The 19,892-nt window shown below is 38.6% G+C and overlaps 1 protein-coding gene across 4 annotated transcripts in view; it reads left to right on the top strand.

The window, feature by feature from the left end:
• The window catches only part of NMNAT3 (nicotinamide nucleotide adenylyltransferase 3), a 35,048-nt gene extending 15,245 nt beyond the window's left edge, over positions 1 to 19,803 (top strand). For 2 of the 4 annotated variants that reach the window (XM_049803690.1, XM_049803691.1), the window contains 6 exons: positions 1,772 to 1,893; positions 4,322 to 4,458; positions 9,584 to 9,767; positions 14,497 to 14,606; positions 15,527 to 15,586; positions 19,019 to 19,803. In XM_049803690.1, coding sequence (XP_049659647.1) covers positions 4,350 to 4,458; positions 9,584 to 9,767; positions 14,497 to 14,606; positions 15,527 to 15,586; positions 19,019 to 19,428 — 873 coding nt within the window. In that variant the 5' untranslated portion in view covers positions 1,772 to 1,893; positions 4,322 to 4,349 and the 3' untranslated portion in view covers positions 19,429 to 19,803. Of the gene's footprint in view, positions 1 to 573; positions 1,894 to 4,321; positions 4,459 to 9,583; positions 9,768 to 14,496; positions 14,607 to 15,526; positions 15,587 to 19,018 lie in introns of those variants that run through there. The other 2 variants (XM_049803693.1, XM_049803692.1) reach the window with 2 other exon arrangements.
• The last annotated feature ends 89 nt before the right edge of the window (positions 19,804 to 19,892 follow it).

Below are 19,892 nucleotides of genomic sequence, written 5' to 3'. Positions count from 1 at the left end.
TGCGAGGTCGGGGGGTGGAGTCCATATACTTATATATAAGACAAGGAAAGTTGTAGTGGTTGATTGGGAAAAAAAAATGTAAGATCTGGGCATGATGTAGATGGTATAGAATAAGGGGTGGATAATGTCCTGGGTTCAGCTGGGATAGAGTTAATTTTTACAGGAACCTGGGAGGTGGGGGCATAGCTGGGGCAGCTGACCTGAACTAGCCAAGGAGCTATTCCATACCATATGACATCCCGCCCAGTATATAAATGGGGAGCGGGGCCGGGGGGTGATCTCTGTTTTCGGTGGGGGAAGTGGCGGAGCGTCGGGTCCCGGGTGGTGAGCAGATGCACTGTGCATCACTCTTTTTGTATACTTTTTTTTTTTCATTAGTGCCGTTGTTGTTGTTGTAATCTCTTTGTGTTTGTCCCAGTAAACTGCCTTTATCTCAACCCTTGAGGTTCCAGTTTCTTTTTCTTTTTTTTTCTCTCCTCCGTCTCCTCCCCATCCCACCGGAGGGGGGCGGAGGAGTGAGCGAGCGGCTGCGTGGTCCTTTGTTACCGGCCGGGCTGAAACCACGACACCCTCTTTTAGATGTCAAACTCTAGCCTTTCTTCCCATCCCAGTCTATGTGCATTGTCCATTTTTAATTCTCTTTTCCTGTTGGAGATCAAGATACATGTTTGACTTAATTGGAATTTCTTTTTACAGCCTTGCAACAAGACTGGATTAACAGTTGAATTAGCCATGCACAACTTCTCCAAAAGTACTTCATATTTTAGCTAGACTTGGGAGCAGCAATAGGAGGAAACACTTCTATGCTTTATGGGGTGCCATTAATGGAATATGCATTGTATAGGGACAATTGCTAGGGGGCAGATTAATCACAGATTATTTATTTATCAAAGTACATTATTGATGGTACACTTGTGTAACTTTTTGCAAACATATAGCAACTAATAGGTGCAAATTGGTATTAGCATATTTAAACTGATGCAGAAACTACTCCTTTCTTGGTCTGTAGGCCATTTGGCAAGAAAGTTTATTTAGTATTTAGGACTGGCTTATTCGCTTATTTTTATGGAATGCATGAAATAGAAATGTATTCCCCTGGCACAATGTGCACACTCAGTAAATGCCTGATAACAGCATGGTCACCTACTTGTTTGTAATTTGCATTCAGTTGGTGAAACTAGTTAAGGACAGTCTGCTTCATGTGTGTAGATAAAATGTATATGACTTTGAACTGAATGTTTGTAGAAGCCTGTAATTGTAGGAACACTGGGATGCTGTAGCACTTAAAGGAAGTGTGACTACCACTGCATTACGTAAGATGAACAGGTCAAGAACCTTTCTCCCCTGTTTAAAGTTCTGTGTTTAAAGTTTTCTCTCTTATTTCTCAAGAGAGCTTAGCTGAAAAAATCAGTCAACTCTCTTTTTTTCCTGTTATTCTGGGTGGTGTTCTAATGACTTTAAACAGTTAGTTAATACCAGCCAAGATAGCAGCTGAATCAGAAAGTTTTGTTTAAAATCTTACAAGTTGTATTATACCCATTGAATAAGTTTAGGATACACTATATCGGGGAAAACAGGAAAAAAAATGCTACTGTTTTGATTTTTATTTACATGTATAGATATTTCTTATATATGGTGGGGGCTGTATATATGTATAAAAACATCTTTTGAAATGCTTCTTTATTACATGTTTACTATTAGTACATTCTTGGTTTGAATTTTTTTTCTTTTTGTCTTTTTTGTTGTTACTGTTGTTTTGGTTTCGTTTTAGAGTTTCCATTAGCAGTACTGTCTGGTTATCATTAAGAACCACAGGTTGAAGTGTTTCCCTAGAGTCTCTGAGGTATAAATGAATAAGAGCTGCAATCAAACCATCCAACACATCTGTTTCAGGTGAGAAATGAGACATCTATAGAATTAAACGCTTTTTTAAAAACCAAAAGAAATCATTCAGTTTATAACTTTCAAGATGGCAAAGAAAAGAACAGCAAAGGAAATTTAAACTACACTTCAATGAGAACAGAAGAGAGCATATCAGAGCCATTAACTAGCAGATGTAAGAGCTAGAGATGCTATTGATAACATGTAATAGGGAAGACTGAGTATGTGTTTTTCCCCCTGAACACATACTTGTTTGAGTGAGGTGCTGACTGATACTGCTTGGCAATTGGGTAATGTTATATGACTGTGTCATTGGGTTTAGGCTGTCATATAAGATTGTATAAGCCTGTTTGCAGGGCTGAATGCTGAGCAACATCATTGTAGTTATGACTGTAAAAAGTTTCTGTTTCTAGAAAATTCTTAGTCTGGAAGTAATTGTTTTGTCATTGAGAGTTCAGCATTGAGTAATCTGTGGCAACAGAATTTATCTAGCAAAAAGTTGGGACTATAGGAGAACACTTAGATGGTCTAGCAATGATTTCTTTTTCAGTTAATTACAGGTACTACTGTTTTGCTACCTGTTTCAAGGCAAAAAGACCTCTCCCCATGCAATGAAGATACATTTACAAAATTGCTGATATTGAACAAAAGAACACTTTGAGTTTGATTTCTCTGAATAAAGAACCTGTGAAGTTTGCACACAGTGTTCACATATGAGTTTGTTAGTGTCTATACAGGGATAGTAAATCAGAGGAGAGAGAGAGTGCTGTGAAATGTGCTTCCTACAACTGCTGCAATTGTAGACCATAAAATTGTCACTAACTTTCAATGGTTCTACAGCCAGTGAGTCTTTTCTCCCCCAGCATAGCTCCCTTAATATGATGGGAGATACGAGAAATCAATAAAGTAAAATGCAAACATTATAAAAGAATCTTTATCTGTATATTCAGTACTAGATGGTCAAGGTACAGGTAGCACATATGCTTCAAAGAATTTTCTTTATAAAGTATTTGCCAGCTGCCAACATGTCACAAGTGGAAATACTAAAACTTGTTGCTAGGTGCACTCAATGCTGTTAAATGGTACAGTCCTAACATTATAAATCCTCTGTAAATGAACTGATAAGAGTTGGCAGCTGTAAAACATCAACTTGACATTGATTTAACCATTATTGTTAAATTTTTCTAAGTAAGAAAAGGGAAAAAATAAGGGAATAGAAGGACTGGAAACAGCAAGAGGTAGGCTCTAAGCTACAGTGCTTTGGTACACTGCAGATGGAGAATAGGATTTGGCTAAACAGCACAGAATCCGTACCACATTTGGTCCGTTAACCCAAGACTGACTTCTGAAGTTTGGGATGCAAGTGTTTTCTGCAGGAAGACTGTTAAACTTGATGGAGAGGGCTGGAGGCCCGGGGAAGGGAAGAGAATGATGTATGTATGATTATATGGGTGTGAGCATTGTAGGGATTTCAAATCCTAGGAAAAGAAGAGAGGCCTATCTAAAAATCAGATTCACAGATATGTATGTGGGACACAACTGTTTTTATCATGCCCCACGTATTCTGGATCACTTGTAAAAAGAGCTATGCAAATAAGTAGCTCCAAGCACAGTGACTAACTTAAACTGATTTCTGCTGCATTTTTATTGAGATGACTGACATCTTAACTAAATTGTGTAAGGGTTGTTTGTAAATGCACCTGCAAGGTTCCTAACAGCATTGCTCCCCACCCGTTCACACTATTCATAGCTTTTTAATGTCCCCAGTGTTTTCCTGTAACAGCTATAGTTTCTCCTCCTTGCTGTTCCCTGTTGTTGATGCACCATCACTTTCTCTGCCATCCAACAAAAAAACGGTACAGGCAGTTGCTGATAATCTGGCTAGAAGTGTTTGCTGGCTGGCTGGCTGGCCACCAGCTGCTTCCTGCCCGCCTCTAAGGAAGTAAGTCAGACCTGTAGGTGTGGGTGTTGCATGTGGGGTTTTGTCATATGTTGCAAAGGTCCATTGTAAGAACTTGCCTAAAAAAAAAAATAATCTGCTTTTGTAGCAGGGCTACAGATACCAAAGTTATTAATAGAGGGTTGACAGAATGAAACCTTGTTTTCTGACAAAGGCAGGTTAAAAATAAACCTGTAAAACATCTGACAGTTTTTAGTAATAGCAACAATACGAATTTCTAGAAATACTTTCTAGCCCTCTCTGTATGTGGGGAAACAGAATTTGATGATGCTTTCCTAATTAATATCAAAGAACACGTGTGTTTCTGAGCTAGTACTTCCTGTATGCTGTGATGATACAGAGGACTGATCTTCTGATACTTTACTAGCATTCCAGGAACAGACAGTTCTGAAAACAGTGCTCCTTTTAGTTTGAGGAACAAGGGGCAGAATGCTCTTTGTCAAGTTTGTCTTTTATTTTAATATTTTTATTTTTTTTTAGGGTGGTGTTTTAATGTTTTGATGTCAGAATGGTGAGCAGGACACCTCTCATTCTTCTAGCTTGTGGCTCCTTTAACCCCATCACAAACATGCATATGCGTTTATTTGAGCTGGCTAGAGATCACCTGCAAAAAACAGGTCAGTAAGGTGTTGTTAGGACCACATACACACGGTGTTTTACTGTGAAAACAAAGAAAGATTTTAACACTCGCTATAGATATGCTGTCACTTTACATCTGGCTTTATTTTAATATTGTTTATTTATCACTCAGCATGAGGCTTTCATGGCATATTCAATATAGAAAGTCTAGCATTACCTTTTCCTTTGACTCAGTACATAAACAAGTATCATAATGAGCATTCATGCAAATAAACGGAAAGTTTTATAAGCAGTTTTAGGATCATATTCATGGAATAGGCTGAGTCTTGTGAAAGAGTATGCTTAACAATTTTGGAACTGAGAAGAAACATTTGTGTTCAAATTTCATGCTTTTATGATCCTTGTATTTTAATATGAAGAAGTGTTACAGTTAGCAGTTTTGACAGCTGGGTGAAACTGGAGAAAAGATGAAACATTAATTATTCGTTATCCGTCTTCACTAAGAGGTACAACTTATCTCCCCTAGCAAAATAATCTCCTAATAAAGGAGATCAGAAAAGCTAGATGTCAGCACGCTAGAAAGTTTTGGCAACAAAGGAGAAAGGTGGATAACATCAGGAACTTAAGCAAGGATCAGAAAACCTACTTCTCAGTAGCTTCTAAGCATTGAACTTCTCAGCTTGACAGTGCTTCTCAGCATTGAACTCTAAGCTTGATCAACTACTTAGTTGCTGAGGCTTTTTTTTTTTTTTTTTTCCCCCTGCATCTGGCAGGTAAAATATATGTTTCTGGAAGAGGTTGGAAGGAAATCATAATTTACTGGAACCTGACAGAGAAGTTCCTAGGGATGTGGTTCAGTAGGAACCTGAACAGAAAATAATAGTAAAAGGAATTTGACTGTCAAATTGGGAGCAAGGGAGGTGGAGAGAATCTGGTAACCCACTGATACCGTTGTGCAGTAAAAGAAGCAACTACATACTGACCATATACTGTGAGAATACGTTGACTTTAATGAGGAAGAATTACACAACCGGCTCTGAGGGCTGTCTCTATTGTAACTGTAAAATGGTTTTGTTGCTCCCACAAGACTAGAAATAAAGGGTTAAAAAGGGATTTGAATTGGCTTTTCTCACTGTAATTTTATAACTGTTTCTGCTGCTCAGCTGTGCAAGGAGTAGAAAGGCAATGTGAGATCAATTGGTACTTCTGTTTAAGTCGTATGTTACAGTCCAGTAACTTATTTCTTTACCTTGAAAGAAGGATTGAACTGAGAAATGAATTCTGATACTGTCTGAATCACAAGTCATTGTCTGGTCTGTGTAACAAGACTTCACCCCTTACTCAGAGCAGTTTACTTAAACAAGTCTAGTGAAAATCATATTAAAAATGACATTTTGAAAGGCTGAAATGAAAGTTGTGCATTACATTGCACCTCTTTAACATCAGTGCTTAGTTCTGAATAGGATGTGACTTGCCTTTTGACTTTAGTTTAATGTGTGGAGTCTTCATGCGTTAAAGAAGGAGACTTCATTTGTATCTGGGTTGCCTACAGTGTTGTCATTGTACTTTCTGAACACATAACCTAGGATGTCTGTAAACCAAGAATCCTCAATTGGCTTGTGGAAGCTTTACCCATCACACCTAGAGGTGGCTTTATTTGAAGTAACTATGAATGTATATATATGCATTTGTATGTATGGATACTTACAGATCTGGTATATTGTCTTTCTTGCTATGGTGAAGACAGTTTCTCAAACAGAAGGGGTTGGCAACATGCTATGAAAATGGTTGACTCTGAATGCCTGTTTTATGGCAGAACTGTTCCTACCCAGGAAATTAATTGGTCATTCTCTCATGTTTTTAGTTCTGCTTCTGCAGTTACCCAGGAGAGGAGAAATTGGAGCTTGTTTGCTGAGAAGAAGCACTAGTTGCAGACTGGGAGCTGATAGTGGGGCTGGAGAACAATTCTTATACATGACTAAAGCTTGTTGAAGTGAGGTGGTGGTCTGCCATATTCACATTGATTCCCTTCTCAGTGAGAGCAACGCACTTCTGAGCTAATATACACACTGAATGCCTGAAAAAGTAACTAGCATTAGAGAAGAATTAACTAGCATGAAGGGTGATGTTTCCTAGGCTGTGAGAATGACTTCTGGTGCTGCTTCAGTATTTCTGCTCAATCACAAATCCGGCAGAAACAATGAGTTGTGCAACAGCTTGTCTGGAGTTGACTTCACAGTCAGGTTTTACTGTTATGAATGACATAACTATCCCTAATGTGCATCCTGACTGACATCTCCAGTAATTCTGTCTGCTAGCTTTTTGCACATCACTTCAGTTTCAAATGCTGTCTATTCTTATTTTTCATACATCCCTATTTTAAGTAGGGAATTTTATTGAATTTCTGATACTTTAAGCAGTATCTGCAGTTTCATTGCCACATGTCAAGTAATTCATCCTTTTTTTTGTTAATGTCAACAAATCTTGTCATGCTGCTTTTTAAATACAACAGATGTAGTTACATGTGACTGAATAACTCTAATGGTTCTCTTTATCTGGATTTTTGTCTCTGCTCTTGTGAATTTGACTCTTTACACATTCTCAGACATAGCTAGAATCCTCTCAGATTCAATCCCTTGTTTTAAAATTATTTCTTGAAACTTGCACTGACTGTGGCAAATGCCTTTCAGTCTGTTAGTATCTAATGCCAAATGCTTTTATTTCTCTTTGACTGTATTTTTCATTTGACCATAAAGTCCAAAGAAATAGTACTAGAATCAACCTATGTAAGATGTTTAGAACATTGTTTCCTAAGTATTGCCAGTGGAGGATACTTACATCACCAAGTTTCCAGAGAAGACCAAAACAGATAGAGGGCAAAGTAGGGGGGTATGAAAGGCAAGATATTTCTATCTGTGACAAGACACATGCAAGGGGAGGTGAAGGAAAATGAGTTACTGTCTTATGAAAACTTGGGAAAATGTGACACAATCAATGGGTTGTGTCAGATGCAGCACTGAGCAGCAGAGCTGAGAAGTTCAATGAGTAATTAGTCACTAACCAGCCTTGGGAATTTAGAAGTTTATGTTGTTCAAGGGCTGCATGTGATTAAAATGGACTAGTATTTTCAAGAAAGGGATAGGAGCAGATTGTAACAGCAGCAAGTCAAGTCAAGCAGGTCCTGCTTGACTAACCTGATCTCCTTTTAGTACAAGGTGACCCGCTCAGTGAATGAGGGAAAGGCTGTGGATGTTGTCTACCTAGACTTTAGTAAGGCCTTTGACACTGTTTCCCACAGTATTCTCCTGCAGAAACTGGCTGCTCATGGCTTGGACGGGTGTATTCTTTGCTGGGTAAAAAATTGGCTGGATGGCCAGGCCTGAAGAGTTGTGGTGAATGGAGTTAAATCCAGTTGGTGGCCAGTCACAAGTGGTGTTCCCCAGGGCTCAGTACTGGGGCCAGTTCTCTTTAATATTTTTATCAGTGATGTGGACAAGGGGATTGAGTGCACTCTAAGTACGTTTGCAGATGACACCAAGTTGATCTGCTTGAGGGTAGGAAGGCTTTACAGAGGGATCTGGACAGGCTGGATCAATGAGCCGAGGCTAATTGTATGAGGTTCAACAAGGCCAAGTGCTGGGTCCTGTACTTGGGTCACAACAACCCCATGCAGCGCTACAGGCTTGGGGAAAAGTGGCTGGAAAGTGCCTGGTGGAAAAGGACCTGGGGGTGTTGGTCAACAGGTGGCTGAATATGAGCCAGCAGTGTGCCCAGGTGGCCAAGAAGGCCAACGGCATCCTGGCTTGTATCAGTGTGGCCAACAGGACTAGGAAAGTGATTGCCCCCCTGTACTTGGCACTGGACAGGCTGGACCTCAAGTACTGTGTTCAGTTTTGGGCCCCTCACTATAAGAAAGACATTGAGGTGTCAAGCGTATCCAAAGAAGGGCAGCGAAGCTGGTAAAGGGTCTAGAGCACAAGTCTTGTGAGGACTACCTGAGGGAACTGGGCCTGGAGAAAAGGAGGTTGCAGGGGAGACCTTATCTCTCTCTACAACTACCTGAAAGGAGGTTGTAGTGAGGTGGGTATCAGTCTCTTCTCCCAAGTAACAAGTGACAGGACAAGAGGAAATGGCCTCAAGTTGTGCTAGGGGAGGTTTAGATTGGATATTAGGAAAAATTTCTTTACTGAAAGGGTTGTCAGGCATTGGAACAGGCTGCCCAGGGAAGTGGTTGAGTCACCATCCATGGAGGTATTCAAAAAGCACGTAGACAAGGCACTTCAGGACATGGTTTAGTGGGCATGGTTGATGGTTGGACTTGATGATCTTGAAGGTCTTTTCCAACCTAAATGATTCTATGATTCTTATGATTTTTGTTTCCTGATTTGAGGCTGGAACTGCAAAGTCTACCAAAAAGAGCTTGTTGTGTTAATGATTACATTATGTTACAGTAGAAAAATATGGGCATATTTTCAAATTTAATTAGCATGATCAGCCAGATAGAAAAGTTCTTTAGTGGCTGCTAAACTGATGTTTGGAGCATAGTGCTGTAAGTCTCATTTTAGACTCCATTAGCCCCATCTTTGTTCTTGAATCTTCTGATTTGTCTGAATCGCATTAATCATAGCTGCAGTAATGTGCTATAATTCTTGTTTTAACACAATGAAAAGGCACATGATTTTGATAAATAACAAGCATCAGAAGCTTAAGAACAAAGCAGTGGTCAGTTAAGTCGTCCATTGCTCTGGCTTTATAAAAGCTGTAATTACTGGAATATAAAACTAAATTATATCTAGCAATTTTGATAGGTTTTTTAATAGTTTTTTGATAGCATCATAAATTGTAAACATCTACGTGCTTGAAAATTGTATGTTCATCCAGCTTTCCTTTTTGAATCATCTAATAAGATAAACATATTGATAGTAATTGTTAGCAGTTCACAGACGAACAAGAAGGCTGCTTTTTAATTTTTTAAATTGCTGTTTCTGTATTAAAAATAATACCTAGATCAGGTTGTTCATAGCCTCTCAGAACTTTGAAGTTAACCATGCTTTGAAGAGGTTGAACTAGATGAGCTCCCAAGGTCCTGACCACCCTAAATTTTCAAGATTGTGACAATGACTTATTTTTTCTTTTTTTCTTTTTTTCTTTTTTTTCCAAAAGGAAGGTATCAGGTGATTGAAGGCATAATGTCTCCTGTTAACGATGACTACAGAAAGAAAGGCTTGGTTTCAGCAAAGCACCGGATAGCAATGGCTAAACTAGCACTGGAGACATCTGACTGGATTCGAGTTGATCCATGGGAAAGCGAGCAGGAGACATGGACAGAGACAGTAAAAGTATTAAGGTAATTACTTTATTGTTCCTTTCTTTATGAAGTTACTGATTGCCAAAAATCTGTCAAGCTACCAGATCGATGCACGCATGTAAAACACCCAAGCAAAGCAGAACATGTCTGTTTATGGCATTATCTGCTATGAGATAAAGTATTAGATCTGCAAGCAACAAAAATTCACATCACTTTCCTTTAGAAAGGCCGGGTAGTAAGTATTCCCCAGCTGGAGTCTTTCCTAGTGCAAAGCAGATAGGCTTTCCCCAGACCTATGCAATATACCACAGTACTGCACTTATGCCATTTAAGTAGTTAGATGCATGTGGAAAGCCTCTGCCCAGCAAAGGTCTTGCAAAATTGTAGTCACTGAAAGAGTTCTGCAGCAAAGGTCTTGGCTCTCATGTTATTTCTCTTGGTTTTAGGTCTCTAAGCAGGTAATACAGAGATCTTAATCAGAACGTAAGAGAGTTTACAAATAAACCTATTCTTGAGGAGCATCCCTATTCTAGATTAGTTATGTTGGCATTATTATGCCTGCAGGTTTATCTATTCACACATCCTTGAAAAGTTTTCTTGAAAAGTTTCGTATTAATTCTAATGGCAAGTTAAGCCTAAGCCCATAACTGCTGATGTTTTCTTCAAAATCACTGAGTTTGCTGTGGTTTTGTGCTGGAAGGAAAAATAAAACAATTTGTCCAAAACTAGTTAACTTGATATAAGGATCTTGAAACGTGCTTTTTTCCCATATGGTTGGTCTTGGTGTTCTGGTTTCGGCTGGGATAGACTTACTTTTCTTCCTAGTAGCTGGTATAGTGTGTTTTGGATTTAGTGTGAGAATAATGTTGATAACACACTGATGTTTAAGTTGTTGCTGAGTAGTATTTATCCCAAGTTAAGGATTTTTCAGTTTTCCATGCTCTGCCAGCAAGCAGGTGCACAAGAAGCTGGGAGGGAGCATAGCCAGGACAGCTGACATGAACTAGCCAAAGGGATATTCCATACCATAGGATGTCATGCTCAGTATATAAACTGGGGAGACTTGGCCAGGAGGGGCAGGTCGCTGCTTGGGCATTGTTCAGTGGGTGGTGAGCAATTGCATTGTGCACCACTTGTCTTTTCTTGGGTCTAATTTCTCTCTTTTTTGTTATATTCTTTCTCATTACAATTATTGTTATTATATTTGTATTATTATTATTATATTTTAGTTTAGTTATTAAACTGTTCTTATCTCAACCTATGAGTTTTACTTTTTTCCCGATTCTCCTCCCCATCCCACTGGGAGCGGGGAGGAGTGAGTGAGCAGCTGCACAATGCTTAGTTGCTGGCTGGGATTAAACCACGACACTTGGTAATAAATGCATTATGGGGCAAGGTATGAAAACACAAACTTCTTGTGCTAGCCACTTTTGGGAAACACAGATGCTACAGAGTTCAACAGATATTGTTAAAGTGAAAGACTTAATGGATGTCTTTCCAGAAAGCAAGTGTGCTGTAAGAACTATCAATGATTTCTATGCACTTTTTCTAGTTTACTTTCTAACTGGAAACAGTTGGTTGTGTAGCTTAAGGTTCTAAAATGTGCCTTCCAATGACTTCTGAGAAAGCTTTTACAGCTCTATGTGAAAGCAATTAAAAAACAGACCTGTTACTTTACAAAAGCATATGTAAGAATACCCTATGTACTTACAAAAAAACTGGTAGAGCCTTTTAGTTCTACTTTTATTTGCTTTACCGAGTGAACATAGACATCCAGTTGCTTCTTTTGATCCTTGCCTCCAGCCAGCAGAATAGGATCGGGGTGGGAGGAAGACTAGACAATGCTACCCTGTCTTTGCAGAAAAGTTCTCTGTTCTTTTCTGTAATCACACTTGTATATTTCAGTGTGAGAAATCACCAAAAGGTCTGTCCTGCAGTATTGGTTGGGTATGGGATTTTTCTCCTAAACTCCAGTTTTGTACAACTGTTTTTCTCTAGAGGAGCAGCCACAAATCTCAGATCAGGTAATCCTACTTATAAAAGCTTTGATCTTGCACAGCTCCAGCTGAAGTGAGTTCTACTTGCAAGATTGGGTTTGTAAATTGTAAATCCACTTCAGAGTTCTTTCGTATAAGAGGTACCATAAATAAAACCTGTATGTATAATTTTCTGCTCAGGGAAAGTAGTATTAATATGGTATGAACAGCCCAACTTCCTGCCACTCTAGAAAGTGAACCTCTATTTTTATAAATAAGTTCACAAAATGTTAAAATGGATGCCAGTTAGGGAGAGAAATGAGCTTAAAGCATTTTTTCCCAAATGGTGACCTATATTAATGAGCTGAACCAGTGCCATAATCTAATTCTGAACCCTGTCCCTTTAATGGGGAAGCAGCATCCTGATGTAGGTATCTTGGCTTTATATTGTATTCTAATTGTCACACATGAATATTAAAAAAAGAGGTGGCCCTAGGGCTAGATCCTTACCAAGTATAAATAGGCAATGGTTTATTGTGGAGTTGTGCTTCTTCACAAATGTTGAAGGTTAATCTATAGATTCTTGCCTTGTCAAAGAACCAATGGCTGCCTTCACTATAAGCTCCTTCAGGTAGAAAACTTTAGGACCAATAGAAAGAGATTTTGCTATTGCAAGGCAAAGGCAAAAAATATTACTGTACCTAAATGTCTCTTTTTATCAGTATTTTGAATTGTACACTTAACTGCAGTAGAACGTTGTGTCCTGAGACACATGAATGGCCTTTTCCTTACAGTACTTGTTTTACCTGAGTGCAGTGAAATTGTCATATTTCATCAAAATATGTGGATTTTGCAGAGGCTTCCAAATAGTTAAAACATAAAAGAATTTTAAGCAGCAAAGCTCATATCCCACTTTTGGTCGTGCTATTAGTTGCCTGTTAAGTGAGTATGGAAATTTTGGAGACTATCTCAAGGCTTTTTTTAGAGAGGAGAAGTGAACACGATGGAGCTATTTCCCACTTATCTGCTGTTCCCGAATATTCTTCCTAGAAAAGAAAACAATATTGTCAGTAACCAAAGAACTACATTCATTCCTCTTGTAATGTAGATTTGATTGTGGTGCAGATATATTGTGAATTAATTTAGAATTGGCAAAGATCTATCTTACCCAACTTTCGTTGAATTGTGCTTGAGATTTAATGATACAGTTATTCAAAGCTTCATACACAGTTTAGAAAGTGCTTGATAAACTGACAGATTGATTTGTCCTTTTTGGTATATCTTTAAAATAATGTAACCTTCCCTGCCCCAGCACTCAAAACGCCTGCTGAACAGACCTTTTGACAGTTAAGATTTTGCAGTACTTACAATGTTAGCCCTGCAGTGAGTTCTTTGCCAAGAGTTCTTATTTTTGATCATGTCCCAAGAATGTCAGTCCATGATATGAAGTTAGTGTACTTGACTATACATAGCATCAGCCTGTTTATAACAAGGCAGGATTAAAAATAGAAATGTAGGAAGGCATGGGCCAAGCTACTGCTACCTACTCTCTACTACCATATGTCCCTCACCCCTTGTCTATGCAGTCTCTTTAGCAAATGGCTGAGCATCAAAAATTACTAGAGATTGTTATGCAGCCTGTCTAAGTGTAGGTTCTTGACACTTGTGCAACTTATTCCTGTGTTGTAAAAGTATCTGCATGATTTAAGAGTGTACATGTAAATCACTAAACTATAAATTCATTCCTTAGGCCAGACATTCAAAGGGTTATCTATGGCTTTGTACACATACTGAATTCAGACTGTACCTTGTAATTCATAATCTTTGCTTTGATACAGTTATATAAGACCTGATGGTCACTTTGGCTATATATGTACTAGACAGAGATGGGACACTGGCTTGAGTCTGTGTCTGCCCGTCCTGTTTAACCATGAGCTTGTTTCCTGAAACAATTTTCACTGGTGCCAATATGAGCAATGCCTAAGCATCGCTCAGGATGGTGCAACTCAGGGACTATTCTAAACAAGCAAGACCATGTGGGTTTGGAAGGAAGGGAGTTTAGGTGTTTGTATCTAAGATTGGCATTTGCCCTCGTGATCAAAGAAAGGGCCACTAACACGAGATAATAGTACCAGTATTGCACTGGGGCACCAGTGATCAGGAGCAGCAAAAGGATAAAACTGACAAAAGGATCCTTGCCTGCCTTCATGCATCTGAACTCAGTAAAATTAGAAGCATAGCAGATGTCAAAAGTCTTATAAGAATTGTATATTTTGAGCTTCTCAGGACTGTGATTCTTTTAATTAAAATGAAAGGGAAAACCGCAAGGTGAAGACTCAGGGAACATGATTCTGTGGAGAAGAGGATGAGAGAGAAAAAGAACGTCTTCTCCTGAAAACTGAGCACACATTATGGAAACATCATCATGAGGGGTTGTATTTAACCAAGAAATGAAATTTAGTGATTGAAGTGTGATTTAATCCTGTTTCAAGCAAAAACCTCCGCAATATTTTAAATGTAATGTTACTACCAAAATTGCCATAATGGTAGAATTTCAAAAAGGAATTGAAAACCAGTATGCCATTTTGGAGATTGATTGTGAATTCTGCAAAATGTTAACTTCATTGATACTAATCTCGTGGTAGAATGAATATGCTAAATTCTTAACAAATTGTATTCAATTCCAAAGTGCATAAAAGCAGACTGTGTTCTTGAATCTGAAAGTGCCAGGTAATCGCTTTGTACATCTCTGAGAGGATTACCTCACACAGAAGCCTTTGTTTTAAATGCAGGCACCATTACAATGAATCACTCAGATTGCTCCAGTCCAAGAAGGAATTCATGAAAAACAAATGGCCCATAGAAAGATCTACAGAGGATCCCCTTTCTTACCAGCACTCAGGTTGGTTCATAAATGTAAACACAACTCTTTGTTTAGCATTAAAAACAATACAGCTTTACCAGACTAGACTTACTTGATGAAAAAGTTGAACATATTAGCTGTTAAGTTCTGAGGGTTGGAGCTGCCTGCCAAAAACAAGCCGTGCCAAATGCCAGCATGACTGCTGGTGCAGTTATTTTGTAGTAATTCCCACGTAGACAGGAGACTTACTTTGGAATTGTATTAATTCTTGGTTTTATAAGCACTTCTTTAGCTATGTCAGATATGTATGTTGTGGCCCTGCTGGTTTTGCAAAGCATAGAATCTATGAATAAAAAATATCAAAAACTATAGGGATTACTAGACAATGGATTAAGTATATGGATACCACACCAGTGATGCTGATGCATTGGTGTTTACTGCATTTCTGGACAGAAAAGCTTCTGTTGATATTAGAAGTATGGCAAGTTCTGGAAACACTGTCAGTTTTGGGTTTCCTATTTTATCATATTCCCTAGCCCTATGACTTGCTAGGGTGCTGCTGGATTTTTGATACATTGCACTTTTTCCTGTAGTATTGCAGCACTCCTTGGACATGAATAATACATTTAAGTTGTTCATGGTTATACAAAAATTTCCAAAAGATGAGTTGTTGTTATCTTTATAGATGGTAGTGGAAAAAAAGGTCTCAAGGCATTTGGACTGCAGTGGAATCTTGTATCTGATGGGGTTAATGATTGTTAGCAAGTGACAAGTCAGATTATTCCGCATTTTGCCATACTAAGGAAAACTAGTGTGAAAGTAGTAAGGACTATTTTAATGTCCATGACAAAAAATTCTTTTGGCTATTATTTTCTGTAGTTATTTCAAGCTCTATAGCATTTTATGTACAACTGCTCAAGAAATCAAATGTTAAAGCTCATCCTTCTTTCCCAATAAAGATTCTCAGTTTAGAATTCATCAGTCATCATCACAGGATTCCTCTACAGTCAACAACAAAGGTATACCAAAAAACTGGGGGAGAAGGAGGACAGGCAAGAAATCGGTTTCTCTGTCTAGTACATAGTGGCTGGAGATCTTTATTTTTATTTTTTTTAATTCAATCTGGGAGCTATCCACAAAGAACAATCCGTTAGTTTGAACATAGAAAGGCTGGCATCCTGTTGTACTTTTTCTGCCTTCGGTGCTTTGACTGACTGGACAGTGATACAGATTTGGCTATATGAAACATGTGGCCCACCAAGAAGGAACAGAATGGTTTCTTCCCACTTCCTTTGGTCACTAGCATGGTATGGCATGGGGCATGGGGAACGATCAAGAGCTACTGAGAACTACAGAGCAGAATAGAGTTCCTCCCCTTTCTCATAAATAAATGCTGGTTAGCACAAACTTTCTAATGGCAGGCAACTGTTACCCAATTCCTCCTCCCTTCCCACCCCCACCCCACAAAAAAAACCCTCCCAACAATGAAATCTGTTGAATCGGGGTTTTCTGTGAAGTTTTTAGAAAGGCTCAGTCACCTAATGGAAGCTTTCAGAAAGATCAACTTGATGGCTGAATTTAGCAGTGGCAAAATTCCATAATATACTACTTTTCTACTATATGTGTGTCTACTAAACTGTGAGACTTCTTTGCATGGTGCTGAACCTCATGATTTTGTTCCACGTGAAATAATCAGGTCACTTTAATATATTATTGAAAATAAAAAGGTTCATGGAGGACAGGTATAGACAAATTATTGCAGTTGTAGTAAACTTAGAATAGCTTATTGGTGCTAGTCATTCAGGATGAAGATGAAAATGACAGGACTATGGAGTTCTTTTTCTCTGTTTTTCAGTATCCAGGGATTTGCCATCCCTCCTTGATTCACCAAACGTAGCTTCACATGCAATATTTCTTTTCCTACTTACAAGAGATGGCTGATTGTCTTCATTTCATTTTTAATTGAATCCCCTGCACTTCAAGTCTCTCAGTTGCCTTACATGAACAACTTTGTTGTCACGTCTTGAATGCTTTTCCCTGGCATATTCCAACAGCAGTCTCCCTTAATTAGACCTTAAATCCAGCTGCTTCCTTTGTGTTAATAGTTATTTCTCCTTTAGCTTACCCTCTCCTTTTTCCCTGAACAACACTTCAAAGAATCACAGTTCATTTCTGTCCACCATCGACTGAGCTACGCCAATCAAAAATAAGCAAAAATTTCCCAGATCCAGATGTAACATGGCCTGAAATGAAGGCTATTGTACTTATCAAAACACGGAGCATTGCAGCAGCCATTTGGGTTTTTTACCATTATCTGTAGTGGAAGCTGCAGATCATCATTTAGCGAAGTGCCCTTGAAAGACCAAAGACACATTTTTCTCATTGGCACAGAAGATATGGGGATATGCGGAAATGTATGTGTAAAACTGACAGCCATTTTGTAAAGCCTACAATCTGTTACTTTCGCTTCTAGTAACCTAGAACTGCAATGCATGTACATTCAGAGAAAACCCATCAACACTATAAAAGCTCTGGTGTGATATTAGCTCTAATACAGCTTGGGACAGAGTATTGTTTTATTGTGGAGGTTGCTGTTAAGTAAAAAGCAAGCTGTGACATAAAACCCAGGTAAGACTCTGGAAAGCAGAGGACTGGAAACAGCCTAAACATGGAACTGAGAACAGGGAACTGTAAGGAAAGAGTAGAATCTGTGAGTGGAAAGACAAGAAGATTGGAACTGGCATGAAAAAATACATGGGCAGAGCACAGCTTGGAAGGGATGAAGCAGAAGACTTCAGTTCTATTATGATAGAGCTTCCAGGGTTGTGTGAATCCTAAGGTTCTTGATGTCTCATCGTTCATCAGCTGCCAGAATTACCTGGGACATTGTTTCAGAGTTTCATACTCCTGTAGCCCTTTTGCAGGTACTTCTGCATTAGCTCAAGTGTCAGAGATGAGAGCATTGAATCTAAAGATTCCAACCTTGCAGATGTGGGTATTAAAATACATTTACTGGGTGATTTGGGGGGGAGGTGGTTGTTACAAAAATTTCACATTCCTCCCAAATACACTAATTATAAACTCTAAAAAAACCCCAGAATTACATTTTTAAGAATGTGGACAGTGTATGGTGATTCTGTCAGGCATGAATGTTTCAAGATAGAAGTCCTCCTTTTGTAGTAATGCTGCATTCAGACCACAGGAAGGTGCAGTGCAGTACTCCTGCCACCTTTGTTGTAGGGATCAGAAGGTATGTAGTGGGGGGGTGTAAGAAGAGAAGAAATGCTTGCTGAAATTAACTCAATGATATGTACTAAACCTCTGCAAAACTGAGTGAATCTTGAGGTGCATGCTTTTCATGCATCAGGACTGGTATGTTTCTTATTTTTCAGATTGCTGATTTAAAGTGTTTGTATAAGACTTGCAGATGTGGTAACTGTCTATAACCACAAGTAAATGTAAAATGGAGACAATACCTCCATCCTTCCCCTTCATTTCACATTACTGCAAGGCTGTGAAAATACCTAGTCAATGTCTGTAAAATACTCAGATGGTATAATGATGAGTGCTGTAGAACAGACTTTGAGGAATGAGGTGGTCTGTACTGGGGCTTAGGCAGTGGGCAGCAAATAAGAAATTGAAAGAAAACAGAAAAAATTGTGCTAGTGAAGTATCATTATTGGTCATTTTTCAAGGTACAGCAAATTTGACTTTAGATGTCTTTGTACTAGAACAAAAGTGCCATGGCCACATGACACAAAATACTATCTGTACAGTATTCTGCTGGTTCAAATTTCTCTAAAAATAAAACAAAACTTAGTAGGTCAACTAACTAGCTTATTGTACCAGTAAGGGTAGTTAGATTAGATACAGTCTATCACATTTTAGATTATATAAGTGCACAAACCCAGGCAAAATTCTAGGTTGCTCTCTGGCTAACGTGACAGTATGCAAACATTGTGTCTGTGTGCCAGAGTTCAGTAAGGCAGCTGCTTCCTAAGGGATGGGGAGCCATATGGCCACAGTGGCAGGCAAGGGCCTCGCTGGCTGGGGTTGGTCCCACTGTACCTGAGCAAAGTGAGTAGAGCAGGCTGGGGTGTAGTAGCCAGGTTCAACCAAGTCTAGTCTCTGTGCTAAAATAATTCTCTTCTTTGTTTGCTTCTTCCCCTTTTTGGCTTGCCTGAGTGGAGGAATAATTCTCCTTTAATATTGTACAGGTAATATTTGATAACTGTGAGTGATGATGAAGTAGGTGATAAAGTCATTGTGACCAGACACATAAAATCCAAGCTGATTTTTTTTCTTGCAACCTTTTGAAAGAAAACAGGAGTAAAAGTAAACTATTTAAAAAAAAAAAAAAAGAAGTGATGAAGTTAAAAGCGATTTTCAGTATAAACTTTCTAGAAAACCAAGCAAGTATTGAACTCTGTCATTTCCTTTTGTCTTTCCAGTTCTACCAGAATTAAAGCTGCTCTGTGGGGCTGATTTTCTACAGACGTTTAAGACACCTAATCTCTGGAAGGAAGAACACATCAAAGAAATAGTGGAAAAGTTTGGTTTGGTCTGTATTAGCCGTGCTGGCTCTGATCCAGCTCAGTATATCAGTGAATCAGACCTTTTAACTCAATTTCAGCACAATATTTTTCTGGTGAAAGAATGGATTCAGAATGAAATTAGTGCAACACAGATACGCTATGCCTTGTGCAGAGGATTAAGTGTAAAATATCTCATACCAGATTCTGTTATATCCTACATTGCACGCCATAATATCTACACAGAAGAGAGTGAGCGGGAGAATGAAGGTGACTTGCTTCAGCCTCTTAAGTTGCATAACACAACAGTAAACCCACTAAATGACTGACACCGGTAGTGTGTGAAGTGGACAGACCTGGCCTTTTTTCATGTAAAGTTCTTGACAAAGTTGTTTCTTCCTAATGAGGGGAAAGTACATCAGTCCAAAATTTCTTGAATTCATGTGGTGTTTTAATTTCATGGTTTTGTGTGTGCTAGTGCATAAGCAAATTGGGATGCTCAGCTGCATAGCTTAAAATACATAAACAGCTTTCTTGTGAAAATAAAAGAAATAAGATCTTAACAATAAATATTAACCTCCAGTAATACTTAAGGGTAAAACATAGTACTTTTCTGAATTGTAATTCTGTAATCCTACAGACAATTTTAGTATGACGATGCCTTACTGAAGCAGCAAAATAAAATTAACCATAACTTTTCTTTTTGTTTCGTTTTAATATATATTTAAATATGTATTTCTGCTAAATGCTGACTTTTTAGGACCCTGAATAACTTTTTGTGTTTTGGCAGTTT

The sequence above is a fragment of the Accipiter gentilis genome, chromosome 6, assembly GCF_929443795.1.
Source record: "Accipiter gentilis chromosome 6, bAccGen1.1, whole genome shotgun sequence".
NCBI classification, from domain to species: domain Eukaryota; kingdom Metazoa; phylum Chordata; class Aves; order Accipitriformes; family Accipitridae; genus Astur; species Astur gentilis.
This window is presented reverse-complemented; position numbering and strand designations above follow the sequence as displayed.